The sequence below is a fragment of the Rhipicephalus microplus genome, chromosome 2 (genome assembly GCF_043290135.1).
Source record: "Rhipicephalus microplus isolate Deutch F79 chromosome 2, USDA_Rmic, whole genome shotgun sequence".
NCBI classification, from domain to species: Eukaryota; Metazoa; Arthropoda; class Arachnida; order Ixodida; family Ixodidae; genus Rhipicephalus; species Rhipicephalus microplus.
In genome coordinates this window covers 291918063-291935771 of record NC_134701.1, presented here as the reverse complement: position 1 = coordinate 291935771, position 17709 = coordinate 291918063, and the positions used below count along the sequence as shown (strand labels likewise).

General features: G+C 45.1%; 1 protein-coding gene across 3 annotated transcripts in view; it reads right to left on the bottom strand.

Annotated features, from left to right (window-relative positions):
* The window catches only part of LOC119178021 (allene oxide synthase-lipoxygenase protein), a 101359-nt gene that overhangs the window by 53718 nt on the left and 29932 nt on the right, over positions 1–17709 (bottom strand). For 2 of the 3 annotated variants that reach the window (XM_037429193.2, XM_075882257.1), the window contains exons 2-3: positions 10803–11092; positions 3904–4161 (exon numbers count right to left, since the gene is read on the bottom strand). In XM_037429193.2, the coding sequence (XP_037285090.2) occupies positions 3904–4161; positions 10803–11042 (498 nt within the window). In that variant the 5' untranslated portion in view covers positions 11043–11092. Of the gene's footprint in view, positions 1–3903; positions 4162–10802; positions 11093–13277; positions 13518–17709 lie in introns of those variants that run through there. The other variant, XM_075882256.1, reaches the window with a different exon arrangement.

Below are 17709 nucleotides of genomic sequence, written 5' to 3'. Positions count from 1 at the left end.
GCGCGCGTCAGCTGTCGAATGTTCGAGAAGCGGTGCGGACGGCGCACTACAAGGCGCGAGTATAAGATGCTCCGCATCTAAAACGAAACCAAACATTCACGAGTAAACAAAATTACTCCAATAACAACCTGTACATAGTCAAACCAAAACTGACTGCAGCCTTGTCTGAATCCGTCACTAGCCCTAGCCACTAGTACTATAGTGAACTAGATAGTTCACTATACTAGTACTAAGCCAAAATGGAGTTTCAATAATGAAATTTCTTTACAGTTCGTTACGTTTCCACGTCGACTCGTTGCGCTTTGCTGTGTCGACATTTAGTCGAGCCCTCCGGCGACGTTCTCCGTGAGTTTCTACCGTCGTGGTCTTTTCCGCCGAACGAGTCGCTCGACCTCATTGCCGGTTGGTTCCGGTCTTCGTCGCTCTGCTCAGTTGTCAACGGCTTCTTGACTGTGGTGCGGGCCGCATTCGTTCTGGTTCGAAGTGGAAGAGCTGTAGTCCACCCACGAACCGCTGTGGCTGGTTGCGGCGAATCCGGGCAGCCTCACTCGAGTCTTCCGACATTGACGGCCACTCCCTGAGCCTCTTCAGCGACAGCCTCAGAACCGGGCGGCTCTACTGCTTCTGTCGCGGTAGCGCCACTGACCTTCCCCATCTTCACAGTTGGACGCCCAAGCGCACAGTGACAGCCCACCCTCCGGGATTTCCCATCACGGCTCGAGTCGCGTGCCATTCACTAGCCTGCTTGTCTAATCTCGTACGTGAACGTGACGCGTCCGTGAACCATCGGGGGTCTCCCAGACGTGCGCCGAATTTCAGCACCTGGAACGTGCTTCGTGCCCTCTTACTTATGACAGTGACGAGCTTAATAAAATCGAAGGTTCATTAGTTGTAGCAGGTCTTCATTATCTACTGCAAAAGTCTGAAAGGGCAGCATCTCAAAACTCCCTTTTTTAACATTGGTTAGCAGTCATCGTGCTCAGAAGCACATCTGCTTCTTTTTCAGTTACTTCTCTCTAATTTACAAAATCGTATTTCTCGGTTTACATCACGTGGCAATTCAGCTTGTTTTGATGTAATGTTACGCATATCTTATATGTAAGTGATGATTTTGATTGATTGATATCTGGAGTTTAACGTCCCAAAACCACATGATTATGACAGACGCCGTAGTGGAGGGCTCCGGAAATTTCGACCACCTGGGGTTCTTTAACGTGCACCCAAATCTGGGCACACAGGCCTACAACATTTCCGCCTCCATTGGAAATGCAGCCGCCGCAGCCGGGATATCTTATATGTAAGTCTGTGAACCAGTTATACCAGAAACTAGCACTCCGCATTTCTTAGCTGAACCTGTTTGGCAATGAGATACACATAGAAAGAGTTTAGACGTGACATATAAGTTGAAACAAAATTCGCAGACCGGCAGATTCTTTTTACAAGAGTTGAATAGCATTAGAAATACTAACAAATAAAAGATATCCTTGTGGCACCATGATAGCAAAGACGTGTTCCTTCATTTGCCGTATTGTAATTTCGTCGATGAAATTTGCAAGAATGTTGACACAAGATTAATTTAGTCGCAGCTGTACTTCTAAGCATAAGACCTTTACAAGATAGTCTCCAATAATTGTCCAAGTTGTCGAAAAGTGTATTCTGGAATTCGCGAGAGGTGTGGAATCGGTTTAGCTTATGAATGCTTTTAAGAATATCACAATTCATAAAATGGAGAGAGACCGAATGAGACCAATCTTCGAATGAAGCATAAGTCACAAGTCGGTTATCTTTTCGTGCTTCACATTCTTTGCTTCATTCTTAGCGAGGGTCTGGTTCTGGCACATATGCTGCCGTCAGGTAGTATGTGAGCGAGTATTGGTCAGCTACTAGCTCCTAATAGGATACCGTGCTACATGACGCCAACAGACTAGAAGAAGAGTGTTTTACACTCGTCGCAATAGCGGCTGGTGGGTGGCACTGACTGACACCCCCATGTTTAAATGCAGATACCAACTACAGGTAGAAACTGTGACAATGGCGGTGGTTAAAATGCACACATATACTTTATGAAGAGAATGGGAGATGACCGCCCCTGTAGCTCAGTGGTGGAGCATTGGACGCGCTATTCGAAAGTCACAGGTCCGGATCCTGCTGGTGACAAGTTATCTTCTCATCCACTTTGCTTTCTTCACATTTACATTACAATTACTTCTAATAACATCCCCTATACTTGTCATGACAACTTTATTCGTTAGTTCTCATTTTACTGTGTCTAACAAAGAAACATGAGCCCTTAAGTATAAGTATTTCTGGCATGCTCATAGCGCTGTTTTTCTAAAGGGCTTGGGTTTATCTTGGTTAAGTGTGTCTCATTTCTATCAGAACTATTGCCAGAAATTTAGGTAGTGGATTCAGCATAATAGAGAACTAGTCGTAGCTGTCTTAGATATCAGTGGTGCTAAAATATGATAATTATTGTGTTATAAGTTTGCATGCACGTTGCTTGTTCTGTAGTCGTGCCTAATGTACTTAGGCAGTCAGTGGCTGTTTTGTATACGTATACTGTGACATAAACGTGAACCAGGTGAACAGCCCACGTAGAACTAACTTCCTATGGAAAGTAAAAATAATTGGTTGCAATTATTTCTGTTATTTTAACGCTATAGCGTTAAAGAGCTAATTTTTTAGATATTAAGGCGTCAGTGTCGATGTCAGAGTCATTGGTTGTGAGCAAAAAATCATCTTTCCGCGACCAAAAAAAAAACAACCGAGAAAGGTGCAAACAAAATAAATAATAAACATTCGTGGTCTAAGTGGGGACCGAATCAGGGTCGTTTGCGTGGCAAGCGGGTGTTCTACTACACAGCCATGCCTCTGCTTATGAATACAGTGAAACTAACTTCGTGTGCATAGAAATGCAGTGAAAGTAACTGACATGCTTCAAAAACACATGCGACCTGTAGACATACTTCACAATACAACATGAGGTATTGTCGTAATAATGCATGTAACATACAAGTGTACGTTGCAATCATACATCAGACCATGTCAATTAACATACTGTCTTCATATCTTAAAGCCAGTGACACACTACAAAGGCACAGGCATTACTGCACCCTTATAGGCCACGTAGTAAATGCATAGCAAGTTCGAAAAGATTTCTTACGCTAAGCGTTTCAAGTATGCACTAGGAACAGAATATCACTATCACTTTCAACTCTCAAAGGCGAAGTTCAAGGGTCTCTCAATTTTTTATTAAACATTTCGCTGACAATACCACGTAATGCGAATTTCGAGCGCAGCTTGGTGTTAGAGCCATCTGTGCATGTAGTTTCCGCAAGGTACCGTCTGAAACATAAGTAATAATTTTTGTCAAGTAGGAAGACACCTATTACGTCATTATTAATCCTTCTGGGAATAAGCGAGATGTGCGCTTCGTTGATGCTGCACGTGGCTGATGATGGATCATTAGGGCTGAAAACTGTGCAGTGGATGAGAACTCATTCCGTATTCATCATTGCGCGTGATGCCTGCAGGGTTGTTATTCTGCTATTCTGCCGCGACTTATTACATAGGTGAATACGATTTCTGGCGCTAGCTTTAAAGTCTTTTTGCAAACGGGTTTAGAACCTCAGTGTGGCTCTGTGTTAGAATACTTACACTGCCACTCGGAATGACCGGGTTCAGATCCTATATCATGTGTGTGGGTTACTTCTCTATCACCATCAACAGCTACGGTGAAGGCGACACCTCCCAACGCAGGAACGGACGCCCAAGAACTGCGCTCTCAAACTTTCAGATGGCTTTTCCAGTTGTACTTGCCAAAGCCGTTGGCAGTCGTTGATGGCCCAAATAAAACACTCGCGAAGCGTGGCGATCTTTAGAAGTGGTAACGGTGACGCCAACCTGAGTGGGTCCCTCGGGTATCCACGCCTTGTAGCGGTACAGCTTCCGCTTGCGCTGCAGTTCCTGTCTGCGCTGATCCTGGTGGGGGTCGTCGTGGGGCAGTACGCAGTCGTAGAGCGCGACGAAGAAGTGCTGGTCGGCGGGCAGCCACCGGTGGAAGGGAAACACGTACAGCTCGGCTGACAGCTGGTCTTGCACCTCGATGCGGTCCACGAACCAGGCGTGGCCGAAGCCGAAGCTGTCGCGCCACACCTCCACCTGCGACAGCACAACACGGTACGCTCTGAACCGCGTATCCTTTATGTACACCTTCACCAAAATTTATCCTTTATCCTATAGGTTACATGGGCAGACGTTTCTGTGTTTTTGTCTTCCCAAGTTTTAAGGGCTTACATGCTGTTTTACAGAGCTTACAATCTAAATTTAAAGGTATATGGCTGGTGCATACCTTTAGCGGTGACCTTTAGAGCTTACGGAGTCTTCGCCGTATGCGTTTGGGCATTAGGTTCAAGACGCAAGAATTACAGATTAGGCGGGGGCGAGACTGAAAGATAGTCCTACTGCTTTAATCGCATGCGAGAACCCCTAAAATTGTTTAATGCTTTCGTGTGCTAGAATACTGGCAAGTGTGCCGTCCATGGCTCGTGGCGATGTGGGCGAGGTGGCTGTTAGAGCGAAGAAATACTTGGAGGGTCGTGACATTCTGTGGTGTGCTACCGCAACGTTCGCGATAACGAGAAAGTTTGTGTGGTACCTGCTTCTGTACCTCGTCTTCTGCGTCGTTTTCTACCTAACCCCGCCACTCGTCGGTCGTGATTTGGAGCGATGTTTGCCAAAGGGAACTGCGAAAACACGACGGAATTTCTAACACGCGTCAATAACGAAGGTTCCTCGTGCAGATAGCTGTATCTTTGTTCGCAAATTTGATAGCACACCATCGACAAGCCTCTCTCTCTCTTTTATCTGTATATATATTGTCACAGGGTCGTGACGTGGTTGAAGGCAGGAGACGGAATGGTCAGATGAAACTGTTTATTTGGGTAAACCTGTGCCCACTAAACGGAGTGTAGGGTTACAGTAGCACACTTGCACTGGCAGTGCACGCAGCGTCGGTCATCGATCAACTGACAAGCGGCGAAGCGCGTCAGCATTTATACACTTGCCATCGAATGTTGTAGAGTTATTGCTAGTGGGGACGTAGGTTCCAGAATTATCTGTACAGTTGGCGGAGTGGGCGTTATCTTATCGAAATGATCTCCTACGGTCCTGAAGCTTCTCGAAAGCTGCAAGCGCGGTTTCCGCTAAGAATTATGTAGTGTATTGGTGCGATAACAAAACTTGAGAAAAGGAACGTGGCAATATACGCACGCTAAATAGAAGCACACGTTACCCACCAACAGTCAGAGCTGCAAGAATTTATGCTCATAAAGCGCTGGCAGGAACGCTCTTATGCTCCAAATACAGCTCATGGTGGCTGAAACAAGCAATTGATTAATTTGCCTTCTACAATCACAACGAAATTGTGTGATTCGAAGTTTTACGGAAAAAAATGCTGCAGATGTTATTCAGAAAGTTGTCTGCTTCGCGATTACAGCACTTCTCTTGCACTCAGCACCATTTTCCTGGCACCATGAGTCTCTCAGAAAACCCGCGTCTAGCCACTCATCCCAATACCTGAACGTGACGCGGTCGTGGTACACGTGTGGCGGCGTGCTCAATATAATTTTAAAATGCTCGTCAAGCACAAAGATATTTTTGGCCTGTGACGTGGTCGGTGCAATGAGCTCCAATGCGATTGCGAGCAAGATATGGTGGTTTGCGCCGTCGACAATGCCGAGGTTCGCATTCGATGCACAGTCCCGTTTTGACCACAGTCCCAGCGCCCATGCACAACAGAATTGCTGATCTTAGTAAGCAAAGCTTGGTTTTGCAGCCGTTGTGCGTTTTCTCTTTTATGTGCCCTGAGAAGTGTTGTCGCTTTTCACTTAAAAGATTTAGGTGATCTACCGTTAGGATATAAATTTCGCCACAATATTTTGTTAAAGTTAGTGCTCACTTGCAATTGACATATTTATCATGTGAGTGCGTAAGACTTGGTTTGCCTGCACGTGTGAGCTTAGCACCTTTTCGCAACGTTGTTAGGCAAGGAGTGTTACGTACCACGTTGTGGCTGATGTTGCGTTTTGCGGTGTAGTGTTTGTGCTAAATGTGTAGTCCGCCCCAGCACTTATTCAAACCTCACTCCTCACTCGAGTGCGCCCGCACTCGAGTGAAAAGGCGGCTCCGTGTTCTCTCGGTTACACACTTGAGCGGCCCCTCACGCTCTCCACGAGCACCTTGTTCTTCTGATGTTACCGTGAGCGCAGTCAGAAAACGATGCTGAAATGAGTGGATAACGATTTACCGGTGTGTTTTTTTTTTATCTAAAGAGCCGCGTTTACGGATCCAAAGAAAAATAGCTACTTCCAAGCAGAATATGCCTGCATGTGTGAGCTGCTTGTTGCCGGTGTTATATGAGCACACGTACGCCAGACGGCATATGGGCATGAGGCCAGTCGTTGGCTTTTAATCTGCGCTGTGTTCTTTTTTTTTGTTTTCACGTACAGGACCCCCAATTTTAACTGTTATGCGCGAGCGCCACCCTGCATTGACTCACTTCGGACGGTCCTCATTTGTCAGCTTATCTGATGCGCGGGGGCGTATCTGCGGATTTCATTTCTTCAGAACATAAAGGCATCTTCGGCTGATGGTACCGGTGGAGTTTTCTGTGCACCCGTGCCATGCCGTACGTTCGACTGGGCCCCACGAGTGCGGTGCCGCATGTTCGGCTGGGCAAGCCACGACACCAGTGCACGCCACGGCGGCACTGCGGAAGTCGACGGTGGAGCATGGTGCAATCCCATCAGCCCGCGCGTGCGGGCAGACGACGCAGTGACGTTTCATCATTTCAGGCGTAATTTACAGCTGGCGCTGCCGCATAACACGGCCGAATGGGACGGGAAAAGCGTGTGTAAGCCTCAATCGTTCAACCGTACTCACACAAGGCTACTTTTGCTGCCAGGATTCCACTGGACTCCGAAGGAGATGCGAAAATTACCGTAACCCCCTTCGATTTGGTACAGAATAGATGCAGCACAACCGCCTGGCAAACAGATGCGCACCGACTGGACACGATGCGTCTCGCAATTGTCTCTCATCGTTGGATTTTTTTTGTTTGCTCTCTTATTACCAATACAACCAGGACGCTGGAAATTGTCTTCTGCTAAATGACGTCTCTCGCATACAGCGCTGCTGTAGCGGATTTGAATTTTGTGGTTCACGCGTTCGGCTGGCCCGTAGCGAGGCGCGAAACTCGGGCGGTGTTTGACGTAACTTCCTTTCCGCCGTCACGGTGCCAGTGCACCTCAGCCGAAGATGCCACAATATTCGAGTGAGACGTGCAGCCTGTTCTTCTGAAGTCAGTTAATGCTGGGCGAGGTTCCCACGAAGGAACTAAGAAACAGCCAAGTAGACAAAAGAAGAGAGGAAAACTTCACATTTAGAGCGGTCGAAGTATCTACAAGGCTCATAAAAGCATTCCCTTATCATTGAGGTCAGTTATTTTCATTTTTCTCTGCCTAACTCTAATCGAAAAGCGTGAAAGATGCTCTGATAAGTGCTCATGTGTCAAATGACGTGCCAAAAGTGGACTTGGACGAATTCTGGGTGCATATCAAATGGCTGCATTGATTATATAACGCACTTTTTTGGGGGGTTTTTATTAATATGATTACAGGCTGCTCTACCAGCAGAAAAAAAAAAGTTTGCTGCACCACAAGGACGAAGCTCGGGTATACAAGAAACGATTTCCCTGAAGGAACGGAACATTAAGTGTGCCGCCACCATATGCTTTCTCATATACTATCTGCAGGAACTAATGCACCCGTCTGCTTTATCGCAGACCATGAATATGGTTCAAATACTTTTAGGACCTCAAGATCCTATGCCACGCGGAGTTATTCGAAGCGACTGAAGCCTTTCTTGGCACTTTTGACGAAAAAAAAAAAGTGTCTGATCACGATATGCAATGCATTGGTCAAACTTTATTGCCAAAGACTATTTACACAGATATTTCTCAGTTCTCATATAAATATTTTTCCAGAAAAACGTTTCATTTATCTGCAACTGAATTATTTCATGTTTTTGCATTTGAAAGAAAGTGCTTCATGCATTTTATTTCTCTGACTAATTCGTTTAATTTGCTTTGCATTCGGGCGAATGTCTGAGAGTCTATATGCTCCTGCATGAACTGTTCGGCTTTGTGTATGCCGAACATTTGCACACATTTCTCACAGAAATTATGATGGACACGCAGGCTATCAACAAATATTGATGAAAAGTTTGTGTACCACTAAGCTAACAAGCATGGTAGGCCGATACGCATTTATTTCAGGGCACCTTTGTTTTCCAACTGAACGTAAGGAAAATGCAGCTTGCTGAATGGAAGAGATATGAGCCCACAACTTTTACATGTCCCGTGTGATGTTGTTTCTCTAAAGGAAGAGTTCGCACAAGGCTTGCTGAAGTTTTGCAAGGTCGATTCAATGCACTGCATGGTCTGCTGTATATTTCCAATAAAATTTACGTTTGATGGTTCACAGTATAACTTTTCAGCTCAGAAGTTTTTAAGTTACCTATACGCACACGAGCACGCTATACCTCCAATAAAAGTTAAAGTTTTAGAGGTTTCTAGTTACCTTTTGCTTTAAAGGTTTCTCTGGGACATAGAAAAATACCTTGACCAATATGGTAGAAGTTACAATATTAAAATGCAATGCATAAGCTTTCAATTATACAGATACGAATCATAAAAAAATGTATGCCTCTACTAAAGTTTACGCGGTTAAGAGTGTAGTGGAGACATGGACAAATTCAAAGATCACATGCAGTAAGTCTACTTGTCTAAACCTCGGCTCGACACAAACCCTGCTTACGGATTTTTCATCCTTTAACAATATTGTTTTAATACTCAGCTAAGGGAACACAGTGCATCTTTAAAGAAAGTGGCCGCCACTAACCTCGCATTGTGTCGCATCCAAGCCGCCTGTTTTCAGGAACTCTAGGAGAGTTTGCAAGCATTCTTGTCACATTAACTTAAAAATGCTACATTGAAACTCGTAGCTAAATGAAGCATGTTATCCTAACTTGTCTCGACGGAATTTTTTTTTTGCAATGTATCCTTCTTCAGGTTCCTCAGTTGACGTGGAGAACACGCCGGGCAACTCATGTATATTGTCTGTGTTTTTATTTATTACCTTTTTCATTTGTTCATTTACAAGTACCTCATGGGTGTTACCTAAGAGCATTATGTGAGAGTGACTTCACAATGTGAATTGACAAGAAAACAAAAACAAAGAAAAGAAATCCAAGAGCACGTAATATACAAGGCAAAACGTTAGATCTATGGTGCAACACAGGTCGACACATATGTCTTGATATTTATGCATTATACATATTTGAGTGTTGTTGCATTATACCATTTAATGTATAAACATGATTTCAAGTGACCATATGAATTTGTCCACATTTGTCCTATGCATGTCGGTTTTTCATGGTCCTTGTTTATAATGCCCACTGTATAAGGGAAGATGAACCATTACAACCTTATACAAGTTACCGTCTTTTTGCAAAAAACACACACACACACACGTGAAGAGACACAATGTCAGAAAAAGCATCAAATCTGAGTATTTTAAGCCTGCTCGCGCTGTAACTGTAACATATTGCTGAGCATAGGTGTCGCCTATTGCAAACAGCTTGGTCCCACGCGACGACATAGAAAATTAGAGAGTGCCAGTTGTTTGGCTTGTATTTCATACCATTATAAAGCATTTTATTGTTCATGCAATAGCCAGCGTAGGCATTAAATTTGCTCTGAATATAAGACGTGACTAGAACATCACTAGAACTAGAAGTGGGTCGTTAATGACTGCAGAAACACACAGAAAACATTACGTCAGCATTAATCTTATGAGACGATTGCTTCAACCTGAACAACTAATTATCATACCAGATTATATGTGCACACTCAGAATAATATCCAGACGTCTGTTGCCCTTATATAAAAAGGAGTCGGCATTCGAAGGCTTGCCCATCAATCGCGGATGATATAGGTGTCTTTAAACGTTTACCATTTTCTTTTTCTGTTCGTCTGTCTTGCTTTAAATGCGGAGGGCAGTAGAAAATGAACTTGGAATAAATGTGGTGGTTTTTTTCCTTCATTGTTTTTTTTTCTATCAATAGGCTGCTGATTCAGAATTCCATCGGTGTGCTTAATATTTAACAACGCGCTTGTAAAAAATGTGCTTGATCGCTTAGCTTCCAAGGTAGCATTTACATAGGCTCGATATCAGTGAGAAGATCGCTGAGACTGCTGTCTGCCATGACCTTGCAATTGTTTATTTTTGGCAATGTGTGTGTGCAGAGCTAAATATCCCGTCCCTCACATCAAGCTTTCATATCACGAATAACACGTGACTCTATTTAACTATAACTATAAAGCGTTATTTTTTATGACAAGATGTTTTGGTAGGCGTCCTCAAGCAGCCGTCGATAGGCTCTTAGGAGCCCGCTTTTTTGCCATATGCTATAATTTGGATGATCATTCCACGCCATATATTGCTTCAATTCTCGTATTGTCGATGTTTGCAACAGACCTAACTTTGACACCAAACACTATTGCTGAAGTGAGCCTAAAGAAGCTTCCACTGCAAAAAAAAAAAAAGACGGATGATAGCGAGTGCGGACACAATAGGGGGCCCTTTACTCCTCATTCTTCCTCAAGCAAGTTAATAAGAATGTAATCATTACTTGCGAAAGACATCCATGCATTGTAAAGTCTGGATAGGCAGTGCTGGTACCTTGGCGAGGGCTCCAAAGTTGTGGATTGGTTTGATGGAGAAGGAGGACGTTTCGCCTCGCTCGTGGTCGTTCTTGAAGGGGTGGTTGAGCGTGATGACGGGAGACTTACGGCCATCAACGTCATGTAGCCGCATCCAGACGTTAGCATCAGTACCAGCACCGCGTCGGTCACCAGTGACGACCGAAATGTAGAAGCCACCATCGGTGAGCGAGTTCATTCGCGCCAGCACGGGACCCATGGCTGACCTCTGGGAGCCGGGCACGTTAGCCTCACTCGCCCGATCGGCAACTGCACGAGAAAAGTGTTCACGAAGCTGGAAAAGCAAAACAAGAAAGGCTCGAGCCAGATAGACATTTCATTGTTTCGTCAGAAGCGGCTGATGTAAAGCCGACAGAAAAAGGCATACAAAGCTGTCCTAGCAAGCGTGTTTGGAAGGCACAAGCAAGACACCAACAAAAAAGAACCCCATAATAGGAGAGGTTTCAGCTGCTGTACGGGAGTCTTTTTCACAAATAATACATCAGTAATTGTGAACGAGGCTCTTGCATGGGAGCCGGTAGATCTGTTATTTGAATGTTTTGAGATGCGAAGCTGCTTTTTAAATAGCTTGTGTAACGCTGCTTGTCCGTGTCTCCGTGCCAACGAGCCGCACCGCACCCCCATGGCGGCAGGTGTTGGGGTGGTGCCAAGTAGGTCACGCCTTCCCTCGCAGTGCGCAGTAACGTCGCTCTTTCCCTCGCCTGCCACGCACTCATCACGTGTCACCTCTTTCTCGCTTTATCTTCTACGCCACTCGCAACGTTCAAGCGCAAATCGAGTAAATACTCTTTTGGTTGGTTTATCTGCGATGGAGACGAAGCCGGAAAGCGAAGCCCCTTCACCCGCTGAAACATGCGCCGGAGCGATTTGGCCTAACACGGCCGTCATCGGCGTTGCGAGGTTTAGCAGAGCCGTCAGAGTTCTCAAATGATGACGTCGAGCCAGCAACACTAACGAGGCGCGAGCCAGGGAAGCCGAACGCAAGCTTCGACAGTGTAAGACCAACGACAGCGAGTCGAGCACGCCGATTGCGTTCGAGAATTGAAATGGCACCCGGGTAACCCCGACGAGACGCGAGCCAAGGAAGCCGAGCGGAAGCGCCGACAGTGGCACGCGAGTGCCGGTGAATCCTCGACGTCGCCATCGTCGGCACCGTCGTCGTCAACGTGTCGAAAGCGCCACGCGCCCTCCGCCAAAGCGTTCGCACGCAAACGCCGGGCTCCGTTGGCCGATGCGGGGGCATGTTGCCGCCGCAATTCTGATCGCGTCCACGCGTAGTGCTTGGCGAGAACCGTCCGCGTTGCCGCCAGCAACGCTGGGGCCGACGCCCGCTTCAGACGAGAGTTCCTCCAACGTAGGTTCGGTCACGGTTGCCGCGCGTGCGAACACCTGTGGTTCGACAACCACCTGTCAACATCGGTTTCGTCCACAACCACAAACAGCTGGAGGCGGCGACCAAAGTGGTTCGGCGTGGACCCACCCAACTTCACGGTCTGCGCCACTTGCAAGGAGTCACTGGCGTCGGGCGACGTTCCGACGATGAACGTCACGCACGGTTACCGTTAACCGCTTCACCCACCGGAGCTTCCCAAGCTCAACCATTCTTCCAGCATTCGCGTTGACGCCCGTTTCAACCAGGTCAACGCCGTGGGCACCACTGCTACTTCGCATCCCATCAGGGTGGCCTTCTGGGAGATGGTCCGGAATTTTTTCTTGTTACCAGCGTCTTTCTTTTACCTTTTCACCACGAGTATACCCGACCTGATAAGTATTCACTGAACTTTTGGTTTGACATTTCCGGCAGGCATAAAAAGAACGTTGGTAACAGAAATGTACAGTAACCTGAAAATGCACCACACTCGAGCAGTGCAAGGCTTTGCTCCTCAGCGCGTGCCCGGAGGACACACTCTAGGCAGTCCATTGATGCCACCAATACTGAAGCTGGCATGGCAAATTTTAATTAGGAAATTCCGCGTCACAAACTGAGTCAATTTATCCCCTTGCAATAATTGCGCGAAGGCACATCTGATGGCTGGTTTGTAACCCAGATTCCTCTGCACACAAGCTCTACTCGTCACACCACCGAGTGGTCAGGAACATTACAAAAGTTCATCACTTAAAGGTCGTGGACATCATAACCATTGCAAGCGTTCGCAGTTTCCTCAGTGAGTATAAATTCTTTACTATATTTGCTGCCTTATCGGGTCGAATAAATGTGAATAAAAAGGTAGATCAGTTATAAAGCGAATTCCAGAGGGGCTGCTTTGTGAAGCTTTGCGTAGAGTTACGTAAAAAGACCATCTTTACGGCAACTATGAAATGTGTATGCAACCTTTGGCTCTAGTTGATTATTCAAATTATTAAATATGGCTCTATTGTGCATAACGCAAAAGCATGCAGTTTATGAAGCTAGGATAGTAAGCTCGAAGGGTACCTGCAACAAAATAAGCCTGGTGTAGTCGTTGCTGAAGCCAGTACAGCTGTTCGATCGTACACACGCATTGCGTTGAAGTCCTGTACAGAGCGAGGAACGACCCAGAGAGAGGTCTGTTTAGGCCAAGCATGATGTATACACGCTTCATCGAAAACGCGCACCTTGTGGACGTCGACGTCTTCTCTGGCATCAGAGCATTTGCAAGGACGTAAGAGCGCACGGATGGTAGCTTTGCTGGAGGGAGCTAAATCTAATAACGGCCTGTTTTGTCATGTATGGATTTCTGTGCGTTCTTCCACGTCAGAGCTCACCCCTCAGCTATGCTTTAGACAAACTGCTTTTTTCATGAATGCTTCAAGGAAACATAGATGCGTGCAGAGAAAATGCCACAGAGAGACAGTTGGGTACGGACGGATAGGCACCAAAGTTCCGGATCAGCTGCTTGCTTCTTTGATAAAACTTGCGATGGACATTGTTTTCAGGACACGGTGAGTAAACATGCAATGCGTTCATAAATAATACAGCACATCTTTTCGCCGCTGCTGAGTATCGAATCGCGTGCGTAGCGGGATTTGACATCAATCTATCTATACAGGACGTCCCAATAATCACGCAGCACCATTAAAAAAAGGGGGAACGGCATTACGCGAAACAATCCTCGTGCATATTGTTCCCTGTATACTTAAGTAGCCACTACTAAATTTTCCCTAAGTCCTCAGAACCAATTAGTCTAATTATATATGTAACTGGAATGCTACTCGCCTATTTAAGAAAATGTCAACAAGGCAGATGTGCACCTGTTCGAATGACACCTGTCTGTGCTATTTCCGAAACGTATTTGCGTACTATTTTTCTTACAGCGAAAGCTGTTATGGGATCAAAACACGGGTCACGCGCGACGCCGCAGTTGTCCACCGCCGCCGGGGTCCGTAACCACTATCGAAAGAAAGAAAAAATCTCAGCATTTAGTTAACACCAATGACACAATGGGATTTGATCTCGGCTCCGCTGCGTGCCAACTCACTGTTCTACTACTGAGCACGCTAGTTCTTTTTTCTTTATTGCATGAAACCATCACCAGTGGATTACGGACCACTTACTTCATCAGAAGTCAGGCAAACACACACAAGCGTCAAGAAGGGGAAGCCACTCCGGAACGGGGTCAAAAGTCTCAACAACACGGCGCACTTGAGCAGCTGCTTCTCGGAAGACAGATCTCGTCGACCGTGGTGACTCGGCGTGTCTATCAATCATGCGACTTTTCCATAGTGAATAATGCCCCAACTACATAAACAGGTCACATGAAATATTATCAGTCAGACTCTTTTTGAATGGAAGGCACCTAATACCATGAGCTGTGATTGGAAGTTCTTTTCTTATTGTTCTTTTTAGAATGTCCCAAAAATAAAAAGCGTCACAACAATGAATAACACAAAGCTCTATAGCCTCAGGTTGGTTGCAGAGAGTACAATTCGCTGTCCAAAGTACATATACTGATTTTTCATTCAGCCACGCTTTCACTGGCAGCGTCGAAGTGTGCAGTTTAAAAAAATGTTTTCGCTGAAGGAAATATACACATTCTACGTACACGAAATAATGCATCGTGACCAGGCAGAAGCGAATATGGCTTTCGATAAACAGGTTCGAGGAAATGGTTATTCACAAGTGCAGTGGTTAAATTTGTTCTGTCAATAGTATACGAATACTTTAAGGTAAACCTGGCTTTCAAAAAACTGACAGTATCAGCAATTTCTTTTAGGAATCCCCGCAACGGCAATTCCTTAGCAACGCTTGTTGTGACATGAATAAAAGGAAGGTGGTAACATAGACGGTTACGAAGAACCACTAAAAGAAAGGGGTGGCACACATCCTTGAGGTAAAAAAATCGCAATACCAACTGTCGCACGAACAAATGCACAAGGCCGAGGCCACCCTTTTCAAGCGAAAAAAAAAAAAGAATGTCTCTTCCCATGGGTTCCCAGGAAGAGCTTCAAATAAAGCAGGCAAATATCCCATGAAAGGCTTGAATGTGCATACGAGAGCAGTGCAACACCTGCAGAACGTAAATAAGCTTTGACGCAAGGAATATGTTGCACGCTTTCGCTCCGGCAAAAATGGAAAGCTTCCGTCCGTACCATGTTCGATCCACCTTTCGGTGGATCGTAGTTATCGCAGTGGTCCAGTGTGGGCCGCCACTGTTACGATAGTTATCGAGAGGCACACCAAAGTACTTCGAAGGAGTCGCATTCCAATGATTATTTTCGAAGACCTAAGAAGTTTAACCAACATGCCAGCCAGAATCCACTACTTTTATTAAGATTTATGCTGGTGGCAGCCACTTCACAGAAACGTTAAGTAGTGTTGACTGCTTCTTGAACGCTGGGTTTATTAAAACAAAAGAAGGCAATGTCATCTGCACAAGCTAAAACTTTAACTTCCTCGGCATCATATTGGTAGCCTCTTATGCTATACTTTAGAAGCACACTTAATCATAATGGTTCCAGATAAATTGCAAAAAGCAAAGGCGAGAGCAGACATCGCTGACGTACAGAAGAACTTTACTCTATTATATTGAAAAGTGTGCAATTAACAATTAGCCTGGCAGTGCACTACTTATAACAGAGTGAAATACATCACAGTACATCACCCAACTGCAGGTGTCTTGGGAGCCAGAGCAAAAAAGGCATGTTGTACCTTATCAAATGTTTTAGCAAGGTGTATTTGAAGCAGGGCTACTTGGCCATGCTACAATCAATACACTCAAGATCTGACCGTGCAATATGAACGTTTGACAGCGAATTCCACATCTTTGGTGGTCACCTACACATTTTTAGTCACTGTCTGTAGCCATTTTGTCAAAAATTTAGCAAACATTTTGTAGTCAACGTTACATAACGATATAGGCATATATCCATTAACTCTGTTCAATGCATCAGAATCAGTACTTTTTAGGATTAATGTTGTATGGCCCTCATAGAAATGAGGAGGAAATTCACCATGTTCATTAGCCTCTTTAAAATGTTCCTCAAGGAAAGATACCAGAAGTTCCTCAAAAGCTATGTAAAATTCGCCACTAAGACCATCTGGGCCAAGAGTTTTGTTCCCCTGCAACGTTGTTATTGCAAGTGTAATTTCTTCTCTGCTTGTGGGCCCATCCACAGTGAGTCTACTATCATCTTGTAACTGAGGCACAAGGGCAATGAAGTGATCAGCTTCTTTCTCAAAATTCTCCTGAAGCTCAGCCACGGTGAACAAAATTTTGTAATAATCTTCAAATGCGGCTCTTATTTCACATGTCTCTGTGCAAAGAGAACCCTGTGACTCGATTTACAGTATCTGTTTAGAAAGTTCATATCTATTTTCATCCCCGAGGGATTTTTCAGTGGGTTCCTCTTCAGTGAAATGAGTAACACAGGAACGAATCTTTGCTCCTCTGTATAATTAAAAAATTTTGTTGAAGCGCACTAAAAACGGACGGACAGAAAAGGCTGACAAGAACAGCGCTTGCCTAGTCAAGGCAAAGCTTGCCTGACAAGGCAAGCGTTGTCCTTGTCAGCCTCTTCTGTCCGTTCGTTTTTTAGCGTGCTTCAACAAAATTTTCAATTATGAACGTAATCCAACTGGCTCAACTTTCCATCTTGCTGCTATATATTCCTCTGTATAAATCTGTATCGTGTACTTGTATCTGTGCTCCAATCACATTTATCTCGTCCACGTACAATCCTGACTGTTAAATTACAAAATAATGGAGCTTATGAAGTAAATGATGGCGATAGCATTTTCAGCTTTTTTTTTCTTTGCGCTATTTTAGATGAAGTACTAATTACCTGATACTTAACTCTTTCTTTGAACCTTTCCCATTGAGCGAAAATTGGCAGCTGTCGACACTGTGTTACCTCCTGTACCGATTCTCTTACTACTATAATAAAACAATTTTCGCGCAACAACTGTACGCTAAGCTTCCATAGGTCCCACTTTAGAGGGTGTTACAAGCTGCCACTCTAGCGTCGCCAGCGCGAAGTCGGCGACGGGAATGACAGCAGGTTGGTTCGTTCCGTACGCAAGCAGAGACAGTGAAGAGATCAGAGACGTGGGAAAACAAAACAAACTTTACTCTAGTGATATTGCAGCACACGGGATCTAATACAACACTTCAATACAACTAACAAAATACATCGACACTTGATACAACTAAAGAAATATATAACAGAAACAATAAATCAGATTACGAGAGAGAACTATTACAAACTACACAAATAACAAGAATAGAACGACGGAGGAGAAAGTTCGAAGATATAAACAGGTGAAGGCATACGTGTGATGACCGGTAGCGTTGTGTCCCCGACGATCGGATGCGAGAAGTCGAAGAGAGTTCTGGCACGACTGCGATGTCGGCGGTGTTGCAACGCTGGTGGCTCCGGGAGGCTAGTGC